This window comes from Topomyia yanbarensis, chromosome 3 (genome assembly GCF_030247195.1).
Source record: "Topomyia yanbarensis strain Yona2022 chromosome 3, ASM3024719v1, whole genome shotgun sequence".
In the NCBI taxonomy this organism is placed as follows: domain Eukaryota; kingdom Metazoa; phylum Arthropoda; class Insecta; order Diptera; family Culicidae; genus Topomyia; species Topomyia yanbarensis.
The window spans coordinates 144,266,951-144,281,021 of record NC_080672.1 but is presented as its reverse complement, the minus strand read 5'-3'; the positions used below and the strand labels follow the sequence as shown (position 1 = coordinate 144,281,021).

The 14,071-nt window shown below is 39.5% G+C and overlaps 3 protein-coding genes across 4 annotated transcripts; 1 reads left to right on the top strand and 2 right to left on the bottom strand.

The window, feature by feature from the left end:
• The first annotated feature begins 543 nt into the window (after nucleotides 1-543).
• Nucleotides 544-3,837, top strand: LOC131688584 (small ribosomal subunit protein mS25). Its single transcript, XM_058972934.1, has 4 exons — nucleotides 544-873; nucleotides 942-1,048; nucleotides 1,108-1,195; nucleotides 3,542-3,837. Exons 1-4 carry the CDS (start codon nucleotides 737-739, stop codon nucleotides 3,714-3,716), a joined length of 507 nt encoding a protein of 168 aa, XP_058828917.1. The 5' UTR covers nucleotides 544-736; the 3' UTR covers nucleotides 3,717-3,837.
• LOC131688586 (probable RNA-binding protein 18) lies at nucleotides 3,787-4,872 on the bottom strand. Of its 2 annotated transcripts, XM_058972940.1 has the most exons (4): nucleotides 4,713-4,872; nucleotides 4,595-4,653; nucleotides 4,388-4,462; nucleotides 3,787-4,335 (listed from the first exon to the last, which is right to left on the bottom strand). In XM_058972940.1, exons 3-4 carry the CDS (start codon nucleotides 4,454-4,456, stop codon nucleotides 3,925-3,927), a joined length of 480 nt encoding a protein of 159 aa, XP_058828923.1. In that variant the 5' UTR covers nucleotides 4,457-4,462; nucleotides 4,595-4,653; nucleotides 4,713-4,872; the 3' UTR covers nucleotides 3,787-3,924. The 2 variants fall into 2 exon arrangements, with proteins under 2 accessions (XP_058828923.1, XP_058828924.1); XM_058972941.1 differs by lacking the exons at nucleotides 4,595-4,653; nucleotides 4,713-4,872 and having other exon boundaries at nucleotides 4,388-4,566.
• A 7,535-nt stretch (nucleotides 4,873-12,407) lies between these two features.
• On the bottom strand, nucleotides 12,408-14,048 carry LOC131688581 (26S proteasome non-ATPase regulatory subunit 7). Its single transcript, XM_058972930.1, has 2 exons — nucleotides 13,706-14,048; nucleotides 12,408-13,325 (listed from the first exon to the last, which is right to left on the bottom strand). Exons 1-2 carry the CDS (start codon nucleotides 13,875-13,877, stop codon nucleotides 12,487-12,489), a joined length of 1,011 nt encoding a protein of 336 aa, XP_058828913.1. The 5' UTR covers nucleotides 13,878-14,048; the 3' UTR covers nucleotides 12,408-12,486.
• Nucleotides 14,049-14,071: the final 23 nt, after the last annotated feature.

Here is a 14,071-nt window from a genome sequence, read left to right as displayed (position 1 = left end):
AAGCCGTTTGTTGAATGAGCCCACCTGCTCTAGTAATAGTTTTAACAAATTCTTGAAGAGGTGTTCTGAATGTTTTGATCTTGTAAATGGTTTTAATAAGAAAGTTTTAATCATAGCGTTAAGCTTATAATAAAACTAAAATTGTTACTTGGGAACTAAGGGAGATTAAATGGCGCGTTCCGTGGGTGATTTAAAGGCGGGTAGGGCGGCAAAAAAAATGACGGTGGCAAATCGCCCAAATGTTGCGTTTGAAATAGCCACCTAATTGTCAGCAATTTGCTGGTAAATTGAAGGGCGATTAGCGCATCCGAGTTGGCAAATTGCCCCCTGTTAGCGAGCAACTTGCCCTTTTTGACTGGGATCTATAGTTTAATGCGCCTAGCCGCCTTTTCGTTTACTGTGATCCAGCGTTGTTCTTCGGTCAAGCGGTGTAATCTCCGGTCGAAACGGTGTAATCTCCGGTCGAAACGGTGTAATCTCCGAAGTCCGAATCCACTCTTTTATGTTGTCTAAAATTATTATTATTTTTGGGTTGTTGACAGCTAAGACCATAGTTGATCCATCTCGCCATCTAAAATAATTTATTAACAATTAAAAAACAAACAAAAAAACGTGTTAATTCAAACATTAAATAATTGCATCTTCAAATTTTCTGAAAGAGTTCGTGAACTACGGAAATAAATTTCTAATCTTTTTTTAATAATTATTTTCATAAGCGAAGGATCGCACCTGCACCATGCCGTTTATGAAAGGAAAGGCACCGGTGAGGAGATCGATTCAATACTTGAGTGCTGGCCGATTAGCACTGAAAGAGAGAATCAAAATTTTCAGCGTAAATTATAACACTTACGGAAACCATCACGAGGGCGCCAGGTAATGTAGGATGAAATGTGACTCATGAAACCCGGTGTAACCAATTTATATAATCGGTTTTCCTATAGAGATTTCGTGTTTTGGAACATCCCACAAATACAGTACAAGAACCCGAATGTGCAAGTTGTAACGTTCAAAAATATGACTCCATCACCATTTATTAGATGCTATTTTGGTGAGAAAAATTTTATTTGATTTTTGCGAAATCGTTACCAGTGAATATGTTTGTTTTAGATAACGGTAAACAAATGTTAATCGACATCGACAGCAAAAACCGAGATGAAATCATGCAGCATCTGATTCGTGTGGTAGGAAAATCACTGTGAGTAACGATTTTTATAGCAACGCAAATGTTTTTATTCTGCAAACAATTAACATAAATGATATAGCAAATTACTTGTTACTCTCCTCCGCGATGTCTTCTTCGCTGTTTGTAAGTTTTTCGGTCGCTTCATTAGTTGTACGCTCCTTATCGGTTGATTCCGTTTCGCTGTCCAAATCTTCATCGGCTTCTCCCGTAAAAAAGTATACTGCCCTTGGAATAACTTGCTCCTTGATGTAGTATCCTATCTCAAAATCAGTTTCTAAAAACTGCATACTCAGTAATGGGTCCGTTTCAAACAGCTTCTTCGGATCAAAAAAGTTGAAAAAACTATTGGTCGTTACCTCCTGTTTTCGTCCACTTTCATCAGTCATTTCTAGTTTGGTTAAATTAACTCCTTCCTTCCAGTTGATGGCCTGTCCAATAGTATCGTAAATCTCAAACCCATTAAAGGTGAACGGTTTTTCGGCATTCGGGGCGCACGTCATTAAATACTGCTTCTTCAGAATACGATCGGTGAAAAATTCATTTGGTTCAAACTCAAACTGCAACTCAAAACCTGGCTGTGGATCATTCTTCACTAATGCTCGAACGTCGATCAGTCGCTTCAGCGGTTCTTCATCGGATTCCCGGATCATCGTCTGCAACACCGGTGTCATCTTAAAGACAGTCAGCCAAAATTCAGGGATGCCGCTAGCCTGATCCGCCGCATCATCTTCTGAGATGCGTTCCATCAACGGCGAAGCGAACAATCCCGTAACAATCTGTCTACGTTTTTCATTCATTTCAGCATACCGTGCCTGAAAATCTACTTCTAGCGAGAAAACCTTACGGTGGAAATCTGTTTCCTGTTCTAACATTTCCATTTGAAGTTTTTTCAGCATGTCTACCTTGCTGCGGACATTTTCGGGGAGCATTGCCATTTTCTTCATTTGTTGGATCCGGATGTCGAGGCTGGAGATTTGTCGCAGTAATTGTTCTTCCCGATCTGAGAGCATTTGAATGGATGTTTCTGGTTTCTGGAATTTTCACTGAATGACGATTTTCGCAAGTAATCATGGGTTGCTTGGTTTTTCAGTTATATATCACGTTACAAAGTCCTTATATGTTTAGAGGGACTTTGATCACGTTACAACTTTTTGTGCATGCACATTGCATATGTTATTTTGTCGACATTTCGCGGGCGGAAATAGCTGATACTAGCCTGCACACGGTGGCGAAGTCGACTAGCAAATCGACGTAAATTGACCTTTGCTGTGAACCGTGTTTACAAAGATTGCTTCACATCTTAATGAACAGGCGTGGAGCTAATGAAATTCGATTAAATCTTTTAAGTACGATTCAGACGATACATCAGCTTCCGTCAACGGAACGTCACCGTTCCGTCAGGATAAGTTTAATACTTTTACCAGGGTCCTCTCCATGTAATGATTCTACCAACAGATCCCAAAACACTACATTCTCTTGTCGGTAAAAATTACATTTTCGTGGAATTGTTCAATACCCACACCATACTTTTGAACATATTCCAGGGTTTTTTTTCAATTGGGCCAACTTTCCCCTGGTACGAATAAAAAAAATTATGCAAGATTTGAGGTCAAACCGTCACATTTTCAAATTTGAACAAATTTCTAACCAATGTACGAGAACTAGCCTTGCCTTTTTTCACGTTCAATTTTCCATTCATTGTACAAGTTAGGCTTCAGTATACTACCGCGTCCTAGTGTAATCTTCGAAGTTCCAAGCTTCGCGAGTATTCATTGAACGGAGGATCGCGGTAGATTAATAATATTGGGGTTAAAGGGACAATGCTACTTACAATTTCACATTAGTTCTTCTCGCTTCGATTTCACCATAATTTTGTATAAGTCAAGTAGAATTTTTGTGTGAAAGTAAAAGTAACAAAATGGTTAGCCCTATTCGGTTTATTTAAGTAATTTTCGAACAACACGATGATGTACGGACAATTTTTTGCATTGATTTTGCAGTTCGTACAACATTTTGGGCCCTATTCTCACAGTCACGTCACCTAATGACTAGAACAAAATTTACTCTAGTCAATAGGTGACGTGACTGTGAGAATAGGGCCCTTTATTTTAAACTTGTAAGTATGTAGCCCAAAAAATGTTAAATATTGGAGGTAACAGCACACAATCTGTATTAAAACTTATAATCACCCAATTCGTGAGTAAAACCATCATTTCTCGACGCGTTTTAATAAGAAAAAGTTTGCTACACGGACAATTTCTGTGCCTAGTGTATATGATAAGATCGTTGAGGGGAGTAACAGTATCGGTAATTTGGAGCCCTAGCTAAAAAATTCACTAAACATATTTTTTTCTTTAGCGAAACTCTCGCCGCTGAATCAAAGCTTGCCGAGAAGCAAGACAACCCGGCAAATTTTGGTGTCGGTTGCGTGAAACATTGCATTTGCGAAATCCCCGGCCAGCTGCCCTGTCCCGGAGTAGTCCCTGTACCAAAGCATATGCGCGGTAAGTACAAGTACCAACTGAAGGAATAGAATGTGTTCTCAAATTTTTTAGTGTAAAAATGATTCACCTAGTTCGTCGCTTAAATATATTGTAAAAAAGATCATTGGCTAAATTGTTTACGAAGTACAGAGAGATAACACTTTTAAATAAGATTACAAGTACACAATGAGATAGAATCGAAAGAATCTGCACATTTCAGCTAGCTAAGCCTATCAAAACTTGCGCCTCCTTCATCAATTATTTAAATCTACTAGACTTGTATGGACCGTTTCTCCCTCCCCTACTAATATGCCGCTTGCTCTTTGACGAATCCAGCCGATGCTGCTGCTGCTGCTGTGGCGGATTTTTGTTATACTGATATTTTTCGATAATCGCCTTCTCTCCGTTAATACTTTTGTTGATTATCAAATCGTCCGAACGACTTTCCATCATTTTGAGTTTAGCCTCCAATGCTTGAATTTTGGTTTGCTGACTCACCGGTCCGCTGGGTCCCGCCTTTGATCCCCCGGCTAAGGCCGGTATTTGAAGCTTTGGTTTCGTTCTCTCCATCTCATCGCGATTGACATTTTTGGCCCATCGCACGACCATGTGTTTGTCACCCACAAGCTTACCGTTCAGAATCTCGAGAGCTCCCTCGGAATCCTTTTGCTGTAATAGAGGTTTTGTTAACAGCTCGGTTTAAGAAAAATATTCGACCTACTTTTTCATATGTCACGAAAGCGTAACCTCGCGGATATCCGGCCATAGGCCCGGAACGATGAAACAACATATCAAACTTTTCGATTTTCCCGCATTTTTGCGCAATTTTCAATAGTTGATACCGATAGTTGGAAAAAGAAAAGAGGTGGTTAAATTGCTTGTATTCATGGAAAAATGGATAACACCATTCAACAAATAAGCAACTTACTCAGTGATTCGACTGTCTAAATTCCCTATCCACAGTCTTCGATCATCTTGCACTGGGGGCTGTGAAAGGTGACGTTGTATAATAGTATGTTTATTAAACTGTGTCTTTTTGTACTCACTTCGCTCATTTTTGCTAATTTCGAGTTATAGGTATATGTGCTAGGATTTATAACTATTTTACAATGGAAAAATTTAATTATTTCAAAATTATTTTTCTGCGAACTTTTTATCGCGCTTTGTTGATGAAATTTTGACGTTTCAGAATAGAATAGAGTTCTATGCAAATCATTTCACACATACTAATTGGGGGTTTGTTTTCCTCCAGCTGTCATATATAAAACTGTCAGCCAATTTAAACATTTGAAATAGCTCGCGTAAAGTATTTCCCAGTAAAGTTCAGCCGGAAATGAACTGGAATTCTGGCTGGTTCCAGTTCGTATTCCGGCTCCAGTGCAACAACCGATTCTAACTAGAATCGGTTGTGTCACTGGAGCCGGAATACGAACTGGAACCAGCCAGAATTCCGGTTCATTTCCGGCTGAGCTTAACTGGGTTATAATGGTGTTGTAATGCTCTATGACACTGTAAAACTTATTACGGACACGTACAATACCGGTTGGTCAAGCTCCATGATGACAGGTGGAGGAAAACAAATCGTTGAACACACTAATACAGTTGCACCACAGAGAACAGACATCCATGATCGAACAAAAATATTTAAAAAACGTGTGTAAACATTTGAATTAATATACTAAAAACACTAGCGCCGCCACACCAACCTATCCCAACTATCCGTCAAATCGATTCCGGAACCGGTTCGAAATCCTGGATGGATTCTGCATGAAATCTAGCTCAAAGAAAACAACCGATTCCGACTCTATCGGTTGACGCATTTGAGCTGGAATTCATGCTGGAAGTTCGAATCGGTTCCGGACTAGTTTGACTGGGTAGAGGAATAACCGCTGTCAATTCTGTCGCTCTCAGCCATAAAAAAACATGACGACAGTAGCGCACCTGGTTTAGATATCCAAACTACCTTCGAAACCGTTAGAGCACAGAGAACAGACGTCCATCTTCAGCATTCAACTTGTGTAAAATCTCTAACGGTTTCGAAGGTAGTTTGGATATCTAAACCAGGTGCGCTACTGTCGTCATGTTTTTTGTGGCTGAGTGCGACAGAATTGACAGCGGTTATTCCTCTACCCAGTCAAACTAGTCCGGAACCGATTCGGACTTCCAGCATGAATTCCAGCTCAAATGCGTCAACCGATAGAGTCGGAATCGGTTGTTTTCTTTGAGCTAGATTTCATGCAGAATCCATCCAGGATTTCGAACCGGTTCCGGAATCGATTTGACGGATAGTTGGGATAGGTTGGTGTGGCGGCGCTAGTGTTTTTAGTATATTAATTCAAATGTTTACACACGTTTTTTAAATATTTTTGTTCGATCATGGATGTCTGTTCTCTGTGGTTAGAGATTTTACACAAGTTGAATGCTGAAGATGGACGTCTGTTCTCTGTGGTTGCACATTGTCAAGTACTCTATAGATTGAAGGGTGGTGTACAGGGATGCCAAGTGGTTTTTCAAGAAGTCTGTAATAATTTTGAAAAATGTCTGGAATTGCCTGGATCGCCCATTTTTTTTTTTTTTAGAAAGTTTGAGGATTGAATTTGAGGTTGTGAGCTTTCAGCATCTTGGATTGCTAAAATTTCCAGCTGATGAAAACTCAACAAAATTTATTCGCTACCTGCGAATTTTTTTTTTTGCTGGTTTGTGTTTCCAACTATTTTAAAAATCGTAACCCGTTTAAAAAATCAACAATGCATTCTTATATCTTATTTTGTTATTTTTCAAATTGTCTGGATAAATCTGGACAAATTTTCTGAAATTTGGATAAGACAAACATAAATCTGTGTCTGGACGACGCTTAAAAATCTGGAAGAATCCAGATAAATCTGGAAGGTTGGCACCCCTGGGTGTAACCTACCATGTACTTTTTCTGCATTTGGAAGTAATTAACCCTTGCACAGAGGGGTATTTGTGTTGAAAAGCTGGCCAAAATGTGAATATTCCATCTAGCTCTTCACCCCAGTAAAGTCCAGCCGAAATGCTGGCTGGTTCTAGTTCCTATTCTGGCTCGAGTAACACAACCGATTCTAGTTATATAGGATCGGTTGTGTCACTGGAATCGGAACACTAACTAGAACCAGCCAGAATTCCGGTTCCACCCAGTAAAGTTCAGCTGGAAATGAACTGGAATTCTGGCTGGTTCCAGTTCGCAATCCGGCTCCAGTGACACGACCGATTCTAACTAGAATCGGTTGTGTCACTGGAGCCGGAATGCGAACTGAAACCAGCCAGAATTCCAGTTCATTTCCGGCTGAGCTTAACTGGGCATTATTTGGATTATGTGGCACTGTTTCTTCAGATACCAATTACCAAAGAGAATAGGGAAAGAGACGAATAGTGTGAAGCCAAAAATACCTTATTGAGCAGACCAATCGTGCAATGTAAATAAACATTACTCATGCCTGAGTTGGAGGAGATAAGTATTGTACATCTATTAAAAAAGAAATTTCAATTTTCGTCAGAATTTGATTCAATCGTGATTGTGAGGTGCATTCTAGAGTATATGTATGAGTAAAAACAAGCATTAGAATTATTTCATCTCTTTGTTTCGAAATGCGCATCGTTTGATAAACAAATCCAACGATCGACATACGGTTTGTTTTCAAAATATAATAGGAGTCATTTAAAGTGCTGCCTGTGGAAGCGGTTGCCAAAATTCTAGTGTTGAAATCATCATAAAGGGAGTGTTGCCGTTTTGACTGATTTTCACTCTTCGTCTCTTTCCCTATTCTCTTTGCCAATTACATTATTTGGTAGTCATTTTATTTTCATTTGTGTTGTTTTGAAGCCGTACCAACTCAACTGTCAAAATTTTGCTGTTAGCCAAAGTCCCTCTAAACAAGGTCCTATAGCATGCGTCAAAAGGTCAAAACTGTTACTGGTAGTGAACAGAGACAGTCTATTGGCGATTTGCGACAAAATCAAAATTAGTCTTGCGACACCTACGATTCAGCTCATGAACTGGCAAAGTGATAAGTGACCCTTACACGTTCAATAGGGTAACCAACCTAATTTGGACCCCTACATATTTCGGACCCTGTTAATGTATTTGCCTCCTACACTGCCAAATTTCTCTGCATTTGTTTGGTTTGATGCAGCAATTACATTCCTTGGGTTGTCTATTAACTTTCAATATCATTAGTTGATCTCTAATTGTTTAAAATTAAACAGAATCCACAGTTTTCAAAAATATCACCGAAAACGTTTCATGTTTCAACGATAGCCAAGAGGAACCGGTGGAAATGATACATTTTCAAATTGGATTTAAATGAACAATTATAATATTTTTTATCGATTTAATTAGTTTGTCTGATTTGGTATTATGCATGTTACGTGTTCGAAAAGGTTTCTTTGTAATGTTTTATCTAAAAAATCTTAAATAAATAGTGTCCAAAATATGTCTTAAAAAATTGATAATATATTTTGGACACCCCGCGATTTTCTTTCTTGACAGCTATTTGTTTATCGAGTTAGAATAATCAAAAAGTAAAAAAAATTCGTAACGGTAGGTTATATGCTCTTTTTGGTCAAACTATTTGAAAATGTTCAAACAAATGGATGTCGAAAATCAAACGATTGAGGAACATTTCATTGAAGACCATAATATGACCAAAGAGGAGACTTCTGAAATCCATGTTGAAGAACATTTGTAGTTCGAATTTGTTGAATTCGACGAGCTATATGTTGACAAATCTAAGAGACATATCACAGCTAAATAATGATAATAAGAGTGTGCTTGCTGAATTCCTAGAATCGCCTGAAACACTCACACGAACAGGAACATCACGATTCAAGCGACGTAGTCCTGCTGTTTTAACATTGCGCCGAACAGTTGAATACCACAAGGCGAAAACTGAAGAAAAAAGGAAAGTAAAGGAAGAGAAACAAAGAAAAACTGAGCTTAGAAAGAATAACAAGAAACCACCTCCTAAACAAAAGAATTAAAAATTAATATTTAGTACAAGAAGATTCCTGACGAACTTTGAACCTTGATTTATCATCCACTTGAGGATGTTACTCCATAATACTGCTACAGATGAATTGTTACACGAAATATATTATTGTTAACTCTATTGCATAACATTTAATGCTGCTTTGTTAAGTCTGCAGTAACCTAATTATACCGAAAGTTTTTCTATTTCTCAAAATGATAGAACTAAAAAATACTTCATGCAGTCAGCCTTCCATATAAAGATTAATGTACCATTTTTGATTGGCAGTCACTGATTTGCTTATGTTCTTCTTTCATGCATTAAATGTAATGCAAAGAAAACGAGCCAGTAGGTCAGATTAGTAGAAAAAACTTCAATGTTTCCAATTTGATTCGGAATCCTGAATGGAGTCATTATGAATTCCAAATCAAATGCAACAACCGATTCTGAGTCGGAATCGGTTGTTGCATTTGATTTGGAATCCATAATGACTCCATTCAGAAATCCGAACCGATTCCGGAATGAGTTTAACTGGGTAGTATTGATGATATTGTTACAATATTTCAATCCCATTTGAAATCTCCTGGGCTTGGGTGATGAGCCTAATGGGCGCGTACTCTTGCTTGGTCGATAAGAGTGGGAGATCCGAGCGAGTGCTGGTTCATTGACCTCTGAATCTCATGACTAATAATCATTCGATCGAGTGTTTTGGCGGGCGGCTGATATGGATGTTTCTACTTTCAAATAGGGGAACATGCTGGTTCGGTTCTTCGGGGACTCATTTGATCTTGAGCATAGTGATCGAGTCATTCGATTCGGATCGATGGACTGTCATCTATAAGAGATGATCAGACTGAAGGTGGGTGTTTTTATCTCTTAAATCGCTCTGTCGCTCTGGCTCGTGAAGATGGCGAGTAACACTCGTTTATAACGAATCGGATTCGCTGTTTTCAGAAACAGAGATGACAATCTCTTATGGATGGAACCTTCTCTTAAACATACTGTTCAGCCACTAATTAATGCTCAACTAGATCAACTTAATAAACTGAAACACGTAGTTTTTGAAGAAATCCAATCCACGTGAACCACATCACCAAACACCTAAAAGTAGTTTAGATGCATGTAATATCTATTTCTGTGTTATCTATTATCTTATCTATTCTATTATCTATTAATATCTATTTCTTTATCCCTCTCGCAGTAGGATTGACGGTATTGTAAACATCATCAGGCCACAATAGACTAAATAGAATTATCTAAATATAAGGACCCTTCGCTCTTTTTGGTTTCTATTTGCACCAAGTGCTACTACTAGAGGTTATGAATCGGTCACGTCCGGAGGTCTACCCTTGATCCCAGAAGCCTGGGTCCATGCCTTCAGCTGGACCAATTGGGCAAATACGCTCATACCTATTCGGCGGCACGTCTCATGGCGACATAACCGGGAAGCTTATCGATATAAGGGATCCCACTCTCTGCCAGAATTCTGGCCGCGCACCGAAAATTTAATATCAGACTCACGGTTCGCGCGACCATTCAAGAACACACAACACACGCAAATATGTTAGAAAATCACGTTAGCGTACAAACGTTAGAACCCCTCGCGATTTTCTAAACAACCTACGCCCACCAACTCGCAAGCATGATTATACCCCGGTGATAAGGTTAACGTCTCAGCGCTCATAAACTTACCAACGCGATCTCAAGCGTTAATCTACAAACTCCCGCGTTCGCGCCATCATGAATCGGAATCGTCCGTAAGTCTCTATTCCCGGTACCAACAGTCTAGGTCCATGTTAATTTAAAAAAAAATAAATAAAATTGAATTAAAAAAAATTGCTCCCATATCCACTGGACAAAACGTTCCATGGTGACATGACCGGGAACTCTAGTGATATGGGATAACTCACTCCCTGTCAGAATGTGATCCGTACACTCAAAAAAAGTAAACGTTATGCCTATTGATTTTACACATAGATTTTTGCAATTAACGGAGGCATATAGACACTATTTGCTGTGTGTATTTACAAGAAATATTAATCTTACATTCACATTTCATAACTATTAGACACATAAAACCCCACTCTATAACAATATACACATATAACTTATGTGTGTGCATACATAGTTTATACAGTTGACACATTGAACCCTCTAAGAACGGTTGGTTTCAAAATCGTCCAATGAAGGACGTTCGTTGGACCAATTTGGACATCGTCCAAATAACCGTTCAACGAACGTCCATCGTTGGACCCGTGTTGAACGATTTTGAAACAATTTTTTGGACGTCTCAGTGGGAAGCTATGTGTGCGCGTGATAACAATAGCATTTCTTCTTCATATGAATTTTAAGCGTTTTGAAGCAAATAGAATTAACGTTTGGATTTTTTTTCAGTGTACACCAAACTAAATATCAGAATGACGGTCCGCGAATATATGAATGGCCGCAGGGTTTCAAAATCGAATTTATACACGCGAAGTCACATACACGCGAGCACTCGCGACAAACACGTCAACATACGAACGCTTAAGCCCTTCGCGATCATCTACGTACACCTATGCCCGCTATCGCGCAAACTTGATAACACTCCGGTAATTATGTGAACGTTTTAGTACTTACGAAGTTACGAACGCGAATCCGCAAACGCGCGCGATCATGAATCGGTCACGTCCGGAAATCTTTAGCCTTCATTCTAGTAATTTAGGTCCATACATTCAGTTGGACCAATCAAAAAAATAAAGCTCATATCCACTAGACCACACGCTCTACGGCGACATCGCCGGGAACTCGTGATATGGAAGATCTCACTTTCATTTAGCATTTGAGCCGTACACCAAATATAAAGTATTAGATTCACGGTCCGCGCACGATTATCCAAAGAACACACGCGAATATGCGAAATGCACACGGTTATAAAATAGATTTTATATACGCGAGGTTACATACACGTTAGCACACGCGACATACAAACGCACACGCGATCGAACACGTTAACGTACAAATGCTCGAACCCTTCGCGATGATACATGCGATCGCGAGTCCCTACGTCCGCACATACCTGAACCGTACAATGAATATCACATTCAGAATCACGGCCCGCTACAATTGGCCTAATGCAGTGTTTTATTGGGCGACATTGTCTGTCTCGTCTGCAAATTGTAGTATGTGATTCTGATGGGGAGCCCTTCCGAGAACCTAGCTCTACAGCTCCAGTAGGACAACTCTCGAAAAAAAAAATATTTCAATCCCATTTGAAATCCACATCGTCAATGCAACTTTTTCCCCATTACTTTTGTCAATACTCTCTACTCGTGATTCGCTGTTGGGGTCACAGCCAGAGATGCCAGATTTGCAGACAAGTCTGCAAATTCGCAGACTTTTAATTTAAGCTGCAGATTTTTTCGATGATGCAGATATTTGCAGATTTTTCAGTTTGGTTGCAGATATTTGCAGATTTTTTAGTTTGGTTGCAGATATTTACAGATTTTTGAATATAAAGGCTTTTGGTTACACTAGCTTTCCTGCCATTTTTTGCTCTTCCCAGACTTTTAAAATTATTATTGCAGACATTTGATAAAAGTACCTGGCATCTCTGGCTTGAACCAACATCTGATTATGCTCCAAAGTATGTGATCGAGGACTGACTTGGATAGTTCCATCGAGCCTAGATTGCATACCTTACATAACTAGATTCACTCCGTTCACCCACATCAAGTCAAACGTCAAAAATATTAAAAAAGAATGCAAAACCAATATTCAAGTACAGAGTTTATTATAAGATTTCACATAATCTGCAAAAGTGTACACATGACATGATTCGTTTCTTCACATTTTATTTCTTCTTATCATCCTTCGTTTTATCGCTCTTACTATCTTCCTTCTTATCCTTGTCATCCTTCTTTTTGTCTTTATCACCATCTTTCTCGCTTTTGTCTTTCCCATCCTTTTTATCCTTCGAGTCATCACTCTTTTTGCCCTCCTCGGCGTCACGGTTAGTAAGTTTATTATTGATTAAATTATGTAGGGCTATGATGGACCGGACAAGCGAAGCCAAATACACCACCAGCATCTGATCATTCGTTTTAACATACAACGTGTCGGTAAACGACTCCTGGGCGATATCTGGTAGAAGGTTCAGAATGTCCTGCAGCTGGTATACAATCGGGTGATTGATCGGAAGTTGTCCGTTGCCCACCTTAAGCAAATAGTTTTTGATATCCCGCAGTTGCGCGTTCAATCCTTTCAGTCCTAACAGCTGATTGGTGATCTTCTGCGACAGACTACCAACCGTCGTGTCCTTAATGTCCCGCAGTAGATGCTCGACGCCGACTTCTTCCGCCTCTTCAGCACCGATTTCGCTAGGCACGTGCTCAAACGTTTTCGATGTCGGAGTGCCATCGTCATGCACCTCCTCAACGGCAATGTACGATTCGGTGGGTAAACCCAGATCTTTAGGCTTAGCGTCGATGATGACCAGCACAGAATTGGGACAATACCGCCGAATCAGCTCGTTGATAGCGATATCATTCTGGCATAGTTTCGGTCCTGTATGGTACCAACCGACCACACGCTCCCGGGCATTGACCTTTTTGAACATACCGTACATGTTTTCCAGATAGTCGTGGTCTAAAAACCAAACCGATTTGTCCTTGTCATCCTCATCGAAGGGTACTGAAATTAATATACGTTAAATTATTTCTTACGAGAATATATGGCTTATCACGCCTTTTACATGGATTTGATAAATTTGAGGTACGGTATTTTGTCTTAGCGCCAGGTAAATTAAACAGAATTACAGTTTCAACATGACAACCACTACCAAATTGGATCTTGCATTGATGTCACGTTTGCTACGGCAGTTTTATAAGAAAAATACTGGACAAAAGAAGTTATATACCAAAAGCTGTATTACTTTTGAATTGGTGGGAACATTTTTCGATTTAAAAAAAGTGTTGTGATGTTTTTTTGCTCGGGTCCTGCCAATGTTCTCCCAAAATTAATGCACACAATTATTTCCAAAACGGAAATCACTACACGATCCGATCACTTACCGGCGAAACTGTTGGAGACATCCAGAACGCCCTTAGCTTTCCAGCATCCGAGCAATACACCAACAACTCGCTTCTGATTACCGATTTTGCCCATTCGATTGAAGTGATCCACGACGCTGAGTAGCACCAGTGGATGCACAACCACCTTTGTTGTGCTAGTTTCTGATGGCATCTTGATCGTTTCTTAGCTAGATATCTTAGAACGCCTCTTTTAACGATTTATGATTGAAAAACTAGTAAAACGACGACACAATCCGAATCGCAAACTTCTGCCTGCTAATGCAATGACAAAACAACTTTTGCTCTCTCGCGTGTGTGACGTTTTACAACCTTCGCACACCATTGACAGTTCAGGTTGTTACGTTG